The sequence below is a fragment of the Nomascus leucogenys genome, chromosome 16, assembly GCF_006542625.1.
Source record: "Nomascus leucogenys isolate Asia chromosome 16, Asia_NLE_v1, whole genome shotgun sequence".
Lineage (NCBI taxonomy): Eukaryota > Metazoa > Chordata > Mammalia > Primates > Hylobatidae > Nomascus > Nomascus leucogenys.
Window position 1 is genome coordinate 94523281 of NC_044396.1, and position 16115 is coordinate 94539395.

A 16115-nucleotide genomic window follows, 5' to 3' on the forward strand; every position below is an offset into this window, starting at 1 on the left:
GTGGGTGCACAGTGGGACTTGGGGTGTCTGCGGGGAAGTGGAGTGTGGGTGCACAGTGGGACTTGGGGTGTCGTGGAGAAGCGGAGTGTGGGGTGGCCGTGGGGTAGTGGGGTGACAGTGAGGTGTGGAGGGTGGTGGGGTGGCCGTGGGGTAGTGGGGAGACAGTGAGGTGTGGAGGGTGGTGGGGTGGCCGTGGGGTAGTGGGGTGACAGTGAGGTGTGGAGGGTGTTGGGGTGGCTGTGGGGTAGTGGGGTGACAGTGAGGTGTGGAGGGTGGTGTGGTGGCCGTGGGGTAGTGGGGTGACAGTGAGGTGTGGAGGGTGGGGGGTGGCTGTGGAGTAGTGGGGTGACAGTGAAGTGTGGGGAGGTGGCCGTGGGTAGTGGGGTGACAGTGAGATGTGGAGGGTGGGGGGGTGGCCGTGGGGTAGTGGGGTGACAGTGAGGTGTGGAGGGTGGAGGGGTGGCCGTGGGGTAGTGTGGTGACAGTGAGGTGTGGAGGGTGGTGCGGTGGCCGTGGGGTAGTGGGGTGACAGTGAGGTGTGGAGGGTGGAGGGGTGGCCGTGGGGTAGTGGGGTGACAGTGAGGTGTGGAGGGTGGTGGGGTGGGCTGCATGTGGGGTATTTGCTTTATTTTGTATCAGGCTGATGAGTGGTTTCTCCTCTCCTGGTCTGAATTTCCCTTCTTCTGACCTCCTGCCCCACATCCCTCGGTCCCTATGTTTCACTGCCACATGGCTCTGTGTGGGTCCCTGTCTTTGTGTCCTCATGTCACTGTGGCTCCTGGACCCCGCCCTCCTTGTCGCCTGTGGCCTGTGTCTGGCCGCGCCCCGCAGTGGATGGCAAGTGGCAGGCCTGGGCGTCATGGGGCAGTTGCAGCGTCACGTGTGGGGCTGGCAGCCAGCGACGGGAGCGTGTCTGCTCCGGGCCCTTCTTCGGGGAGCAGCCTGCCAGGGCCCCCAGGATGAGTACCGGCAGTGCGGCACCCAGCGGTGTCCCGGTGAGGCCCCTCCCCTCTGGGCTGGGCTCTGGGGAGGGCTGATGGCAATCGGGCGGGCTCGGGCTCAGCTGTCACCCACGTGGTGTGTTGGGGGCTCCCGTCCCATCCTCATAATGATGCCTGCTCCAGGTACCTTGCACCTTCCAGAGCCAGATGCCGGCTCTCAGTACCCCTTCCTGAACCCCTGTCCCGGGCCCCTTGGCAGAGCCCCATGAGATCTGTGACGAGGACAACTTTGGTGCTGTGATCTGGAAGGAGACCCCAGCGGGAGAGGTGGCTGCTGTCCGGTGTCCCCGCAACGCCACAGGTGAGGGCTGGAGAGCACGTGGTGTATGGGGGCTCCCATCCTGTCCTCACGGTGATGCCCACGCTGAGGTGCTGTTGGCACCGGGAGGCGGCCCAGACACGGAGCCCAGACAGCCTGCGTGCGCTGGCGCAGGGTGGCGGGGCCGCGAGCCCAAGGCACCGAGTGAGAACTCTGTGGCAGCCGCTGTTCTGAGCACTCGCTAGGGGCTGGCACCCATGCTCGGCCCCTAACGCAAGATGTCCACGGAGTCTAAGCAACCCAAGAAGCCGCCACCATTTACAGCTGGGAAACTGAGGCACAGGGAAGTGAATGCCCTTGCCCTGGGCTTGCAGGGACAGGAAGAGGAGGTCTCCGTTGAATGCCAGCCTCAAGGAGAAAGCAGGGCTCCATGGGGAAGGGCTCGCTGCACTAGGGGCAGGCCTCCTTCACCCCTCCTTTTTGAAGGAGTGCAGGTGCTTTATGTCCCTGACAGGCAGCAGGCAGGGAGGATGGGAGCCCAGGTTCAAACTCTGGTTCTGCCCTTGTTTGCTGTGTGACATTCAGAAACTGACTTAACCTCCCTGAGCCTCAGTGTTCTCATCTGTAGGATGAGGGCAGTTGGGATTCCTCTGCTCAGAGCTGCTGTGGGGAGGTGTGGGGGACGGCGGCGGGGGCCCCGTATTGCCAGCTGCGGCTGCTGCTCCTCCCTCACTCTTCTGATTACAGAACAGGGCATGTTCTTGGTAGCAGATTGCAAATGCTGAGAAGCAAAATGAAGCATATGAATGCCGCACGGTGGCGTGCCTCCCCTGGCCTTTGGTCCTCATGTATGGCGGGATCTCCCAGTGCCACTCATTTTTGGCCCCATCTAAACCAGGTTCTGCATCCAGTCCTGCAGCTCTTGTTGGGTGTCAGGGCTGCGACAGTTCTCTGTGGCTGCCGCCACCCTGTAAACACTCAGCTGTCCCTGTTTCTCTGATGATGTCCTAGGAGTGAGCTCTGTATCACAGGGTGTGCCGTGTTTAAGGCTGTTGTCTCCTTAATGCCCAGCGGTACCCCAAGGCTGCCCCCGTGTCTCCGGGCCAGGCTGAGGCCCCTGTAGCCCTGTGGATGCAGCCAGGCAGGGGCCCAGGGTGCTGGCTCCCTCCAGGGCTCTGGGTTGGTTAGAAGGGGCTCCAAAAGAGGTCATGGCTGAACGCTGAAGCCCCTGCTCGGCCGAGATCTCCACCTCCATGCAGTGGGGTTCCTGAAGGCTTAGCTCCTGCCAGGTCCTGAGTCCTTGGGGCAGGTAGCAGCTGGAAATGTGTTGATGAAGGGAACGAGGTCCCTGCGTGGGCTCTGCTCTTCGTGTGAGGCCGTGGGCGATTCCCTGTTTCTGGGGGCCACAGGGTCCCATCCAGAGGGTCTGCTGCCAGGGGCCGAGGGTGGGATTCCTGGGCCAGGCAGTGGGCGTCCACCTGAGAAGGGGGTGGTCTCCCCAGGACTCATCCTGCGACGGTGTGAGCTGGACGAGGAAGGCATCGCCTACTGGGAGCCCCCCACCTACATCCGCTGTGTTTCCATTGACTACAGAAACATCCAGATGATGGTGAGGGCCAGTTCCCGGGGGTCCCCAACCCCTGCCCAATCACCCTGGCCACACAGGTTGGGACCCTGCAGAGGGTCCTAGGCGTGGGAGGTCCTGGGTGGCTGCCTGGATGTGTTCCACAGAGGTGAAGGCACCCGCCCTCTCTGTCTTCCGCAGACCCGGGAGCACCTGGCCAAGGCTCAGCGAGGGCTGCCCGGGGAGGGGGGCTCGGAGGGCATCCAGACCCGGGGGGAGATCTCTCAGGACGGGACCAGCTACAGCGGGGACCTGCTGTCCACCATCGATGTCCTGAGGAACATGACAGAGATTTTCCGGAGAGCGTACTACAGCCCCACCCCTGGGGACGTACAGGTGGGCTCCCCAAGGGGGATTTTGGAAGAGGGTGTCGGGAAGGTGTCTGGGGAGCCCTCCTCGACCTTAGAGATGGATCCCCAACCCTGGCCACAGCCCAGGCCCTAACCCATGTCATAGGTTGAACTCTGACCTTTGTCACACATTTAATCTTGGTCACACATTGAGCCCTGACCCTGGTCACACACTGAGCCCTGATCATAGGCTGAGCCCTGACCCTGATCACACACAGATCTCTGGTCATAAGCTGAGCCCTGATCCTGGTCACATGCTGAGCCCTGGTCACACACTGAGCCCTGACCCTGGTCACACACTGAGCCCTGATCATAGGCTGAGCCCTGACCCTGGTCACATGCTGAGCTCTGGTCAGAAGCTGAGCCCTGATCCTGGTCACACACTGAGCCCTGGTCACATGCTGAGCCCTGACCCTGGTCACACACTGAGCCCTGACCCTGGTCACATGCTGAGCCCTAATCCTGGTCATGCACTGAGCCCCAACCCTGGTCACACACCATGTCCTGATCCTGGTCACACTCTGAGTCCTGACCCTTGTCACAAACTGAGCCCTGATCCTGGTCATACACTGAGCCCTGACCCTGGTCACACTGAGCCCTGACCCTGGTCACACACTGAGCCCTGATCCTGGTCACACGCTGAGCCCTGATCCTGGTCACACGCTGAGCCCTGACCCTGGTCACACTGAGCCCTGACCCTGGTCACACACTGAGCCCTGATCTTGGTCACACACTGAGCCCTGACCCTGGTCACACACTGAGCCCTGACCCTGGTCACATGCTGAGTCCTGACGCTGGTTACACGCTGAGTCTCGATCCTGGTTACACACTGAACCCTGGCCCTGGTCACACACTGAGCACTGATCCTGGTCACACACTGAGCCCTGACCCTGGTCACACACTGAGCCCTGACCCTGGTCTCGCTGAGCCCTGTCCCTGGTCACACTGAGCCCTGATCCTGGTCACACACTAAGCCCTGACCCTGGTCACACACTGAGCCCTGACACTGGTCACAGGCTGAGCCCTGACCCTGGTCACACGCTGAGCCCTGACCCTGGTCACATGCTGAACCCTGACCCTGGTCACACTGAGCCCTGATCCTGGTCACACACTGAGCACTGACCCTGGTCACACACTGAGCCCTGATCCTGGTCACACCCTGAGCCCTGATCTTGGTCACACACTGAGCCCTGACCCTGGTCACACTGAGCCCTGATCCTGGTCACACCCTGAGCCCTGATCTTGGTCACACACTGAGCCCTGACCCTGGTCTCGCTGAGCCCTGTCCCTGGTCACACTGAGCCCTGATCCTGGTCACACACTAAGCCCTGACCCTGGTCACACACTGAGCCCTGACACTGGTCACAGGCTGAGCCCTGACCCTGGTCACATGCTGAGTCCTGACCCTGGTCACACGCTGAGCCCTGACCCTGGTCACATGCTGAACCCTGACCCTGGTCACACTGAGCCCTGATCCTGGTCACACACTGAGCACTGACCCTGGTCACACGCTGAACCCTGGCCCTGGTCACACGCTGAGCCCTGACCCTGGTCACACGCTGAGCCCTGATCCTGGTCACACGCTGAGCCCTGACCCTGGTCACACCCTGAGCCCTGATCCTGGTCACACTGAGCCTTGACCCTGGTCACACACTGAGCCCTGATCCTGGTCACACTGAGCCTTGACCCTGGTCACACACTGAGCCCTGACCCTGGTCACACACTGAGCCCTGACCCTGGTCACACGCTGAGCCCTGACCCTGGTCACACACTGAGCCTTGATCCTGGTTACACACTGAACCCTGGCCCTGGTCACAGTGAGCTCTGACCCTGGTCACATGCTGAGCCCTGACCCTGGTCACACGCTGAGCCCTGACCCTGGTCACACACTGAGCCTTGATCCTGGTTACACAGTGAACCCTGGCCCTGGTCACAGTGAGCTCTGACCCTGATCACACACTGAGCCCTGATCCTGGTCACATATTGAGCCCTGACCCTGGTCACACACTGAATCCTGACCCTGGTCACAGTGAACGGTGATTTTGTGCCCTGTTCTCTGTCACTGGCCCTTCTTCCTCTTCTTTCTAGAACTTTGTCCAGATCCTTAGCAACCTGCTGGCAGAGGAGAATCGGGACAAGTGGGAGGAGGCCCAGCTGGTAGGGCCTGGGGCCCCTATGGTCAGCAGCCTCAGGAGGGGTGCAGGCACAGCTGGTGCCTCCCTGGTCTCCAGTCGGCCTGGGGTGGGGTCCCACTGGGTGCTCTGGGTTTGGATCCCAGGACGGCCTCTTGCTGGTGTTGACGGCACTGAGGAAGCTCAGCATTCCCAGCCTATTTCCTCATTTGTCTAAGGACAGTCATTTATTTCCTGGGGCTCAGTGAGAAGGTTCCGGAAAACACTGAGCACATGAGGATGCCGAGGCGGCTGGGACATAGAGCCCTCCTCACGTTGGGGCAGTGGGCAGTGCTCACTCCCCCAGGCTGACCTCCAGCCAGCTGCCACTCCTAGCCCCGAGTGGCACCCGGCATGGGGGCCGTGGGTATCCAGAGACTCTCCCCCATCCTGGGCTTCCCATGGGTGGGGCACAGCAGCCCCTCTGGGCATCTGCTTTCTCATCCCCAAAGTGGGGTACTGAGAGGTCACCAGCCCCACTTCCTCGAAATGTTAGGAAATGGCCAAGAAGAAAAGGAGGGACAGGGAAGGGAAGGAGGCAGGGGCTAAGGGACAGTGGGGCCTCCTCCCTGGGCTGCTCACCCCCTGCCCTCCAGGCGGGCCCCAACGCCAAGGAGCTGTTCCGGCTGGTGGAGGACTTTGTGGACGTCATCGGCTTCCGCATGAAGGACCTGAGGGATGCATACCAGGTGACAGACAACCTGGGTAAGCCTGCCTGCCTGCTGCCACCCCCCGTGCCTTGCTCTGCAGCCCTGGGCCAGGCCCTTCTGCCTCAGCGTCCTCATCTGTATAAAGGGGCAGTGACCAGACAGCCTCTGTGGGCCCTCCCAGCCGATTTCTCAGATGGGTCCTGTTTTCAGTCTCCTGAGGGTTGATGATGTGACCTAGGAGATCAGACACAGCCCAGGGGTTGTGGACCCGGGAGCTCCATTCCCCAGCTAGCGCTTCGCATGTACCCACCGGGGGCCAGAGCTCATTCTGCCTGTCACCCGCAGTGCCTTCCCTGTGGAGCTTTAGAGGCAGGGGCTGTGCAACCCACACCTTCCCTGCTTGTCAGTCCCAGCAGTGCCTTGCCAGAGGGGCCTGGACTCCACCCAGCTCCGTGGTGTCAGCCGAGTCTTAGTTTTCTCATTTCTAAAATGAGATGATAACGGTGCCCACCTCATGGGGAGGTAGAGACTGATGAGACAAGTGAGTGCCTGAACCCCAGGGTAAAAGGTGGCTGTCATTACAAACACTCACAGCAATTCTATTTAATGACTGTTACTACAGTGCCCTCAAATACCTCTCAAAAGCCACATTTCCCAAACTTTCCCTGCCTTGATCAGAGAGTATCTCAAAGCAGAGGACCCAGGAGTGGGCGCTGGCCCCAGCTGTGATCCACAGAGTACCAAGGAGGGAGAATGTCACCTCCCCTGTGGGGATGCTTCACCTCTAGTGATATGACCAGGATCAGCTGAGCTTTGTCAGCACACACACCCTGGGGCCTTGCCCAGTGCCTACACTGGTGCCCAGGACATAACTGGTGGCCAACTCCCAGAGCACTCGGCACAGCCCACGGCCCCTGGAATGGCCTACACCCGCTTCAAACCCTGAGCACTGTGGTTACCCCACATGCTTCATAACCCTGTCTCAGTCCATTTCCTGTTGCTGTCACTGAAGGGGTAATCTATAAAGATGAGAGGTTCTGGAGGCCGGAAAGTCCAAGATCACAGCTCCAGCTCTGAGTGAGCACCCTCCTGCTGCAGCACAGCATGGCAGAGGCAGCCCATGAGAGACAGAGCAAGTATGCCCGCTGAGGTCTCCCTTCCTGTAATGCCACTAAAGCCATCGTGGGGGCCACCCTCATGACCTCCCAAAGGCCCCACCCCCAAGTACCATGAGCAGATGAAATTGGGGATTCAATTTCCAACATGTGAACGTTTACAGGACACATTCAAGCTACAGCACACCACAGACACCCCGTGCATCCCATATGCTCCACTCACCCATGCTCAGCCTCACTCACTCCCAGGACCCTGCTTCTCTGCCCACGCCCCCACCCTTACATCCCTCCCTCACTCAGCTGCCAAGAACTGGACGCCAGCGAAAGCGGCTTCCCATTGCATCTCTTTATGCAAACCAGATGAAAGAAATAATCCCTCCCGACCGTCAGAGCTGTAGGCCAAAGTGACACAGAAGCTGCATGTAGACAGACTACAAAGGCTCGAACTCTGATCCCTGCAGCCAACCTTAAACCCAGAGGCCTTCCATGACCGGGTTGATGACCCAGTGGTTTCACCGATAGGAATGTCCATTTCAATATTCATCTCGTCAGAAGGTGCTTGGCACTCCCGAGGTGTCCCATCCCCAGGCCTAAAACAGTCACAGTCCGAGGACATTTAAGTTAGCAACCCTAACATCCATGCGACCAGGCCTGTACTGCAGGCAGCACTCAGATGTGTCTGGTGGAAACCATAGCTTCGCGCCTATTGTACTCGAGCAAGTCCCACTAAAACATGGCCAAGATGGATCGACATTGTTATTATAATGTCTTTGGGAGGCTAACTAGCATTAACCTTTTAAATTAAAGACAGAGGTTAGGTGCAGTGGCTCATGCCTGTAATTCCAGCAATTTAGGAGGCCAAGGCAGGAGGATCGCTTGAGCTCAGGAGTTTGAGACCAGCCTGGGCAGCACAGTGAGACCCTGTCTCTACAAATGTTTTTAAAAAAATTAGCCAGGCATGATGGTGCGCCTTTAGTCCCTGCTACTAGGGAGACTGAGGTGGGATTGCTTGAGCCCAGGAGGTCGAGGCTGCAATGAGTTGTGATCACACCACTGCACTTCAGCCTGAGCAATAGGCTGTCTCTTTAAGGAACAAAAAAAGACAAAGTTGTGATTTTTCCATAGTGAAATGCCTCAGCTAGAAACATCAACAAGACTGATTGCTACTATTTCAATAATTCTGCCACTTTTCATCTTGTTCCAATGAAATATTTCAAAGTTTGCCCCTTACCCGGGCACACCTGCCGCAGCCCACCCTGGTGCCCATGCCAGCCCTCCACCGCCCCTCAATGACCCTGTGTCCAGCCTCCCACCCCTTCGCCTGCTCCAGGGTGCTGCTCCAGCGTCCATCTGCCCCCATTCCCCACTGCAGCTTCCCAGCAGCCCCTTGCCCCTGCAGGCCACCTGTCCTTTGATGTTTCCTCTTGTCCTCACCCCCGATTCTCTGCTGGTCCCTCCTGCCCCTCCCCTCACTGGGTGCCCACCCAGTCCAAATTCCCTCTGCCCTCCATTGGGGCTGCCAGTGACATCCATGGTGCAAAACCCTCTTCTCGGGCATCCATGCCACCCACTGCATTTGGCGCTACTGATGCTCATGCCCTCTCCTCCTCTCCCTCTCCTCCTCTCCCTCCCCTCCCTCCTCTCCCCCACCCTCCTGCCCCATCTTGGGCTGCATTGTTGAGGCTCCACTGGGCCTGTGAGGGCTGAGGCCACGGCCCCAGGGCCAGGTTCCCCCAGAGCGGTGGGTCCCTGTCAGCACCTGCTTCCACCCCAGCGGCACTTCCCCAAACTCTCTTCCCATCCAGTTGCCCCAAACCTGCTGCCTCGTCCCCACGTCCAGTTGCCCCTAAACCTGCTGCCTCATCCCCATGCCCATCCACCCTGAGCTCAGGGCCCTTCCGCACCCCCAATGCCTTCCTTCCCAGAATGGGAGGAACACTGGATCCCCTCTTTCACCGTGGCCCATGCTGCCCTTTGATGCCTGAGCCCTGAGGCAGGGCAGTCCCCATCCCCTTCTACAGAGGGAGGAGAGGTGGGATCAGCTCACAGAGCTGGAGGGCAGCTGGGCTCTCCTGTCCCAGGAGGGAGTGGGGGGCGCTGAGGAGGTGCCTGGTCCCTGTGGATCCCTCCATGGCCACAGGACAGACCCCAGATTCTGCCTTTGACCACCTTCTGGGCCATGGAGGGTGGGAGGGGCAGGCTCCCTGCCCCTCACCGAGGCTCCAGCTCAGCAGGACCAGGCCCGGCCCGGCCTCTGCCTGGTGCTCCTTGCTGTCTCTGCTCCTGGACCTCACCGAGGTTCTGGGGACAAGGCCCACCCAGGGAGTGTGGAGCCTGCACAGGGCCCAGGGTGCAGGGAGTTGGGGTCTGTACCCTGGGGGCTGGGGCTGGGGCCGATGGCCCCCACACTCCTGCCTCTGCGCCATGGGCACCCCGCAGCATCACCCTGCACTGCCAGGCCTGCACCTCAACTCCCACAGCTGAGGCCCCGCCACATCTGTGACTTTCCCTCCTCTCTGTCTCTCGCGCCTTCAACCCTGCACCCAGTCCTCAGCATCCATAAGCTCCCAGCCAGCGGAGCCACTGACATCAGCTTCCCCATGAAGGGCTGGCGGGCCACGGGTGACTGGGCCAAGGTGCCGGAGGACAGGGTCACTGTGTCCAAGAGTGTCTTCTCCACGGGGCTGGCAGGTGAGGGGCCCAGGGAGTCGGGGGGAACTTCATGGGGGACGTGGGCCCCAGAGGCGGACGATCGCCACCCCCGTGGATTCTAGCTGCTGCCTCAGAGTTGGACGGTTCTCAAGGGGGTCCCCTTTTCCAGGAAGCCCTCCTTGCCCTCTCTGGGGCCAGGGCCTGCAGATCAACCCTGAGGCCCAAGCAGAGGGGTCAAGATGAACCACCTCGCTTCAGGGAGGGACAGGGAGTCACGTGTCAAGGACCCTGTTACCGGAAACAGAGCCATGTCCTGCCTGCCCACCGCTCTCAGGATGCCCCAGGGAATGGCCCGGACTCCCTCTTCCCACCTGGCTATTGCCCCAGCTCCCTGGCTGCAGCACTGTGTCTGTGGGTGGGTGGGCCTCACCATCCGCCAGGGCCCTGGACATGACCTTGAAGATGGGCAGCAGATGCCAGTGACAGCGGGGTCCAGGCCAGGCTGCCACGTCCCACTGTGGCTGTGGGGATGGCGGGCCGGGGTTGACTGCACTTTCTTCCAGAGGCCGATGAAGCATCCGTGTTTGTGGTGGGCACCGTGCTCTACAGGAACCTGGGCAGCTTCCTGGCCCTGCAGAGGTAGGCAGCGCAGGGCAGGTGGAGTGGGCAGGACCCCAGCCACAGGATGTGAAGGAGGAGGCCAGGGGGCCTGGAGGAGTGTGGATGATGGGCTGGGGGTGGAGGGTGGCGAGGGGTATGGGGCCCTCGGGGGCATCTGGGGAAGGGCCTGGAGGAGCCTGGGCTGGGAGGGCTCCCCTGACACCTGTGCCTCTGGCTCTTGCAGGAACACGACGGTCCTGAATTCCAAGGTGATCTCCGTGACCGTAAAACCCCCGCCTCGCTCCCTGCGCACGCCCTTGGAGATCGAGTTTGCCCACATGTATAATGTGAGTGCCGTCCGCGTGCGCACTCTGATGCCTGCAGAAATGCGTGAGCGTGAATTCTGTCCCACTCCTCAGCCACTAAGCCTTTGGGGCCTCCTCACAACAGCTCTAACCTGCGAGAGCTGCTTTTATTCCTGGATTATAGGTGGGGAAACAGGCTCAGAGAGGTGCGGTGACTTACCCAGGGTCACACAGCAAGTGAGGTGCTGAAATACCATCTGTGCCTGACTCCCCACCTGGGCTCCAACCGCTCTGCCCTCCAGTCCCCATTGGCCTGGTTGTTCCCCTTCTGAGAAGTGGAGCCCATCCCATGACTTCTGGCCCCCTAACGCCTGGCCACCGAGAAGCTGGGGGTGTAAGTACATCCTCTGCCGGCACCGCCAGGGCTGACGCCGGGCCTCGCCTGCAGGGCCCCTGGGATTTCAGCACAGCAGCATCCTCCCGGGACTCCCTGGCGTGAAGCCCCGGCCTCCAGGCCACGGCTGCCATGTGAGCCCAGCCAGGTCCCAACCCTGCTCCTTGGAGCTCTCCAGAGCCCTTCTTCGGGCCTCAGAGGAGTAGGGGCTGAGATGCCCTTCTGATGGGCCGAGAATCAGGGCCCCCAAGGAACACATTGCCTGGGTTACCGCACCAGGACTGGGCAGTGCCAGGCCTCCAGCCCAGGCCAGGGCTGTAGGAAGCCACGGGAGAACCCAGCCCTGTCCTTTCTAGCTGTGTGACCTTGGGAGAGTTGTTCAACCTCTCTGTGCCATGGTTCCCTCCCTTATCAAGTGGGAACAATAGGGCTGGGTGAGGACTGAGTCTCATAGCTGCTCAGAGCAGGCCACACCTGAGAGCCACCCTCAGGAGCTCTGGCCATCTCTGCTGTCACAGCCCCATCTTGGCAGTGCTAGTGTGTGGCAGGCCTGGCAAGGCTGTGTCCCAGGAACGCTAGCAGGACGTCAGAGCAGTGCAGGGTGCTTACAGAGGCCACTGTGTGCCCAGTGACCCCTGCTCTCTAGGCCCCGGGGGATGGGTCTTCCCATCACCCTACTTCATACCAGAGACGGACTTCAGCCATTGCTGCCCAGCCTGGCCACTGGACCTGGGCTCTGGCGGGGGGGGGGGGCAGGAGCTGCTCGATGCCACATGGGTGGTGGGGGCTTGTGCCAAGCCCAGGTGACCTTGGGCCACTGCCGTCTCCACCCTGGACTCAGTTTCCTCCTCGCAAAACGCAGTCTGTTAAGGGACCCGCAGAGGCAGCAAGCCTGGCAGCAGACCTTTAGGTGGGTCCCATGGTGACCCGAGAGTGGGGGCTGGTCCTGGCTGCCAGGGGCCGTGACTCTTCTCCCCTCTCTCCCAGGGCACCACCAACCAGACCTGTATCCTGTGGGATGAGACGGATGTGTAAGTTCACTTGGATTTCATGGCCTTGGGGGTTTGGGGTGCGGTTCGTGGGAGGATGGCCCAGTCGGGGAGGGGTGCAGGTTTCAGGTCTTGGCCGCTGGCCCCCAGCTGTCTGTGTACCCGCATGGGCCTCCCTGTCACCACCTGTCACTCACTGTCTGGCTCTTGAGTCCCCCAGGCTGCCTCCCACCCCCTCCCAGGGATGTCCACAGTTCAGGGAGGAGCGGACATGGAGGTTCAACCCCAGGCTAGGTGATGGGCAGGTGTCCTGGCCTGCCACCTGCCCCCAGCCCCATGCCCAGAGCAGGTGGAATCCTGGCATTCAGGTCTCCAGGTGGGTGCCAGGCGCTGAGGGGCTGCAGAAGCTGCCGTGACAGACCAGGGCAGCATGGGGTGGAACTGGAACTTCAGGCTCATCAGATGGGGGCGTGGTCCCCTGGGGTCTTCAGTGGCCATATGTCCTGTGCCAGTTGCAGGCCAAGCACTTGTTGGGTGCCGGCTGGCCCAGGCGCTGTGGCACAGCTGGAGCAAGTTCCATGCCCCATGTGGTGTTCCATGAGGAGCAGTCAGGCTGTGGGGTGCCATCTTGGGGCCCTGGTGGGTGTGCCAGAGTGGGGCCATCCTCCCAGGCAGCAAGGCGGGGGCAGTGAAGAGAACCTCACCCAGTCAGAGGAAGAGTCTGTGTAAAGGCCCAAAGTGCCAGCGCCCAGGGCTGAGCTAGGCCAGGACATGGGGAGATGGATAGAGCGATGGCAGTCGGGTCCCGACATGCGGCTCCAGCCTGAGGGGTCTTCAGTGTGTGGTCAGGGACCTGGGTGTGTACACCCTGCCACCCACCTCCTCCGAGCATGTTCCTCTGTCTCCCTCAGCCCCAGTCCCTCCTGGCTGCTCTGACATCACCAGCCTCAGGCCTCCCTGCACCCCTTTCCTGGGTTGAGTGTGTGTGTGGTCAGCGTGGCCACCTGGGCGCCAGTGGCACATGTGATGGTCCCTTGCGTAGTGGGTAGTTCAGTGACAAGGGAAGGCTCCGTGAGTGGCAGGCATTGGAGGACAAGGCAGGGAGAGGGAGGCAGGCGGCTCAGGAGGAGACAGCTGGAGCAAGGGCAGGGAGGCTGAGGGCATGAGGAGCAGGGAGCCGGCCAGGAGGAGCAGGCAGAGGCAGGCAGGGGCTCAGGGGAGGCCACGGCAGGGTGAGGACAGTTAGTGGGGGCTGGGTGTCATACTCTCCACCTACCCACTACCCATCCACCTTCTCCTCTATCCGCCTGTTCTTTAATCTATACCCACTGCCACCACCCTCCACCCACCAACCATCCACCCTCTCCTCCGTCCACCTGTTCTTTAATCTATATCCACTGCCACCACCCTCTACCCACCACCCATCCACCCGCTCTTCCGTCCGCCTGTTCTTTAATCCATCTGCCCATCGCCCACTGCTCACCACCCTTCCTCCGGCAGTCACTGCCCTCTGATGGGCACTATTCTGGCAGGTCCCAGCCTTTAGCCTCCTCTCCCCAGTGAGGAGGGCTGGGGAACAGGGACAGACGGAGCAGTGTGGTGATGCCCGGCTGTGCATGGGCTGGGAAGGGAAGCTAGCAGGGTCTGGATGTGGGTGTGGAAGGCCCTTTGCAAGCGGGGTCACGCATGCCTCCGAGGGGAGGGGAGTGGGGGTTTCGGCAGAGGCCTGGCAAGCACAGCTCTGCACGTGAGTGTCTGGGGATGAGCGTCACAGGGGAAGGAGCAGCCAGGGCAAAGGTCTCAAGATGGGATTGGCAGGTCATGCCAGGCTCCTGCCTTCTCTGCACCCAACACGGTGGACTCTGCTATGTTTCCTGCCCTGGGTCTGGGGTTGGCAGCCGGGCTGGGGAAAGCTGGGTGCCCTGCAGCCCTGGGGAGCCAGCTCTCTAGTTCTCATAAGGGTGGAAAAAGAAAATGCAAGAAAAAAGCCCCCCTGCTTGAATGACCCAGGCCCACCCCTGGGCTTTGCATTTTCAGGGGGTGGCAGTGCGGGGGCTGCAGCTGGGCCTCTCACCCCCACAGCCCTAGCACTTCCACCAGCACAGGCCCCTCCCCACAGTGCAGAAACCCTCCATCCGGGCTGCTCGCCGGCTGCGGCAACTCTCAGGGGGCTGCACCCTGGTTCACTCAACCAGCCCCTGCTGGTGGCCTTCAGGAGCCTTCCCTCTCTGCCAACATAAACACCAGCATGACCAGCGACCTTCCCAGGACAGCTCCACCCGTACTTCCGATTGCTCCCTGGGGATCAGTCCCCAGGCAGTCTTACCAGATGGAGGGTGTGGGCCCCTGGGGGGCCTGCAGAGTAAATTGCTTTTTAGAAAGGAAAGCATCCCCTTTGTCCTCCAGGGCAGCAGGCTGTGAGGGGCCTGTCCAGTGAGCCGGGACAAGGACACTGCCCCAGGGACCCAGACTGCGGCCGAAGAGGACATGCCGCATGGCCTTGGGCAGAGCCTGTGCCCTGGGAGCCTTGGCTTCCTGACCCTATGGCCAGCGTCTGCCTGCTTTAGGCAGGGGCAGGGACAGCAGGACGGCCGTCAAGTCCTCAGGGTGTTTGGCGTCCGCGTGGCCTCCGTCGACCCTAAAAGTCACAGGTGTGGGGAAGGCCCAGGACCCGCCAGTCACACCGGGTGCTCCCCCGACCCCATCACGGGCTGGATGCGCTGAGTGCTAAGGTCCTGGTGCCTGGGTCCAGGACTTCAGGACAGGAGGACAGGAGGCAGGTGCCGGTGTGGCCCATGCAGTGCCTGGCAGCATTGTGCCCAAGTTGCCTCTTGGGTCCTTGACCCTGCCCGGGAGCCAGGCCACGCTGCACACCTGCTGCCTGTGAGGAGCTGAGGCCGAGACTCCTGCAGTCCCGCTGAAAGCACAGCACAGTGATCGAGGCCGTCGGCTCTGGAACTGGGCAGCCTGGAGCCCTAGCGGGCGGGCCGTGGCTGGCGGGGAGGGACTGGAGCTAACCTAGGTCCCCTTCCTTCTGCCCCTCGCCTCCCCTCCGCTCTGAGTTGGATGGCACCTCCCTCGACTGCTGCAGGGGCCACTCCTCGCCCTGTGAACTGTCTCCAGGGAGCTGAGTTTCCCAGTTGATCTGAAGTGGAGACCACGGGCCGGGGCCCAGGTCTGTTTCCACCAGGGCACCAAGGGACTGGGTCCAAGCTGGTCGTGCAACCTGTGTCGGTGTGCACTTGGATGAGAAACAGTCTCATGCGTCTGGGGAGGGGTTCTGTGTGTGAGGAGTGCAGTGGTTTGTAGCGGGAGGGGAGTGAGAGCCATCAGTCACCATCAGCTGAGAAGTAGTGAACTCTTAAGAGCCATAATTGTTATTCATAACTGAACTAGTCACAGATAGAGCCCAGATCCCAAACTCAGACTGTGTTTTTACCCTGTTCACACACTGAGTTCTGATCCTACTCACTCACTGAGCCCTGATCCTGGTCACAGGCTGAGCCCTGATCCTAGTCACATACTAAGCCCTCATCCTGATCATATGTGGAGCCCTGATCCTAGTCACATACTAAGCCCTGATCCTGGTCACAGGCTGAGCCCTGGCCCAGTTCATACATTGAGCCCAGATCTTAGCCACACATAGTCTTGACCTTGGTCATACACTGGGCCCTGATTCTGGTCACAGGCTGAGTCTTGCTCTGGTGTCTTAGCTGGAATGACTTGTGTGTGTCACATGCTTGTAGGGCCACCTCCTCTTCCAGCCACATACAGCAATTGACCATGTGACCTGCTCAGCCTAGAAAGACTTACAGGCTTCCACTGCAATGCAGGTCACCTGCCTGCCTCACCCCAGTTGTGCAGACACACTTGCACCCATGGGCTCCACACTCAAGCCCATGATGTCTGCTCATGCTCTGTAAACCCTGAGCCCTAAGAGCACCTGGTGTCCCTGCACCCCAGCCACCAGATCTGTTACCAAACCCCAACCTCCCAGGCCCAAAC

At 60.8% G+C, this 16115-nt stretch overlaps 1 protein-coding gene across 1 annotated transcript in view; it reads left to right on the forward strand.

Moving 5' to 3' along the window:
- The window catches only part of ADGRB1 (adhesion G protein-coupled receptor B1), an 86626-nt gene that overhangs the window by 15624 nt on the left and 54887 nt on the right, over nt 1-16115 (forward strand). The window contains 11 exon segments of the mRNA XM_030794987.1: nt 832-930; nt 933-995; nt 1201-1302; nt 2763-2869; nt 3026-3220; nt 5323-5391; nt 6002-6110; nt 9718-9861; nt 10386-10461; nt 10667-10769; nt 12109-12152. Of these exon segments, the coding sequence (XP_030650847.1) occupies nt 832-930; nt 933-995; nt 1201-1302; nt 2763-2869; nt 3026-3220; nt 5323-5391; nt 6002-6110; nt 9718-9861; nt 10386-10461; nt 10667-10769; nt 12109-12152 (1111 nt within the window).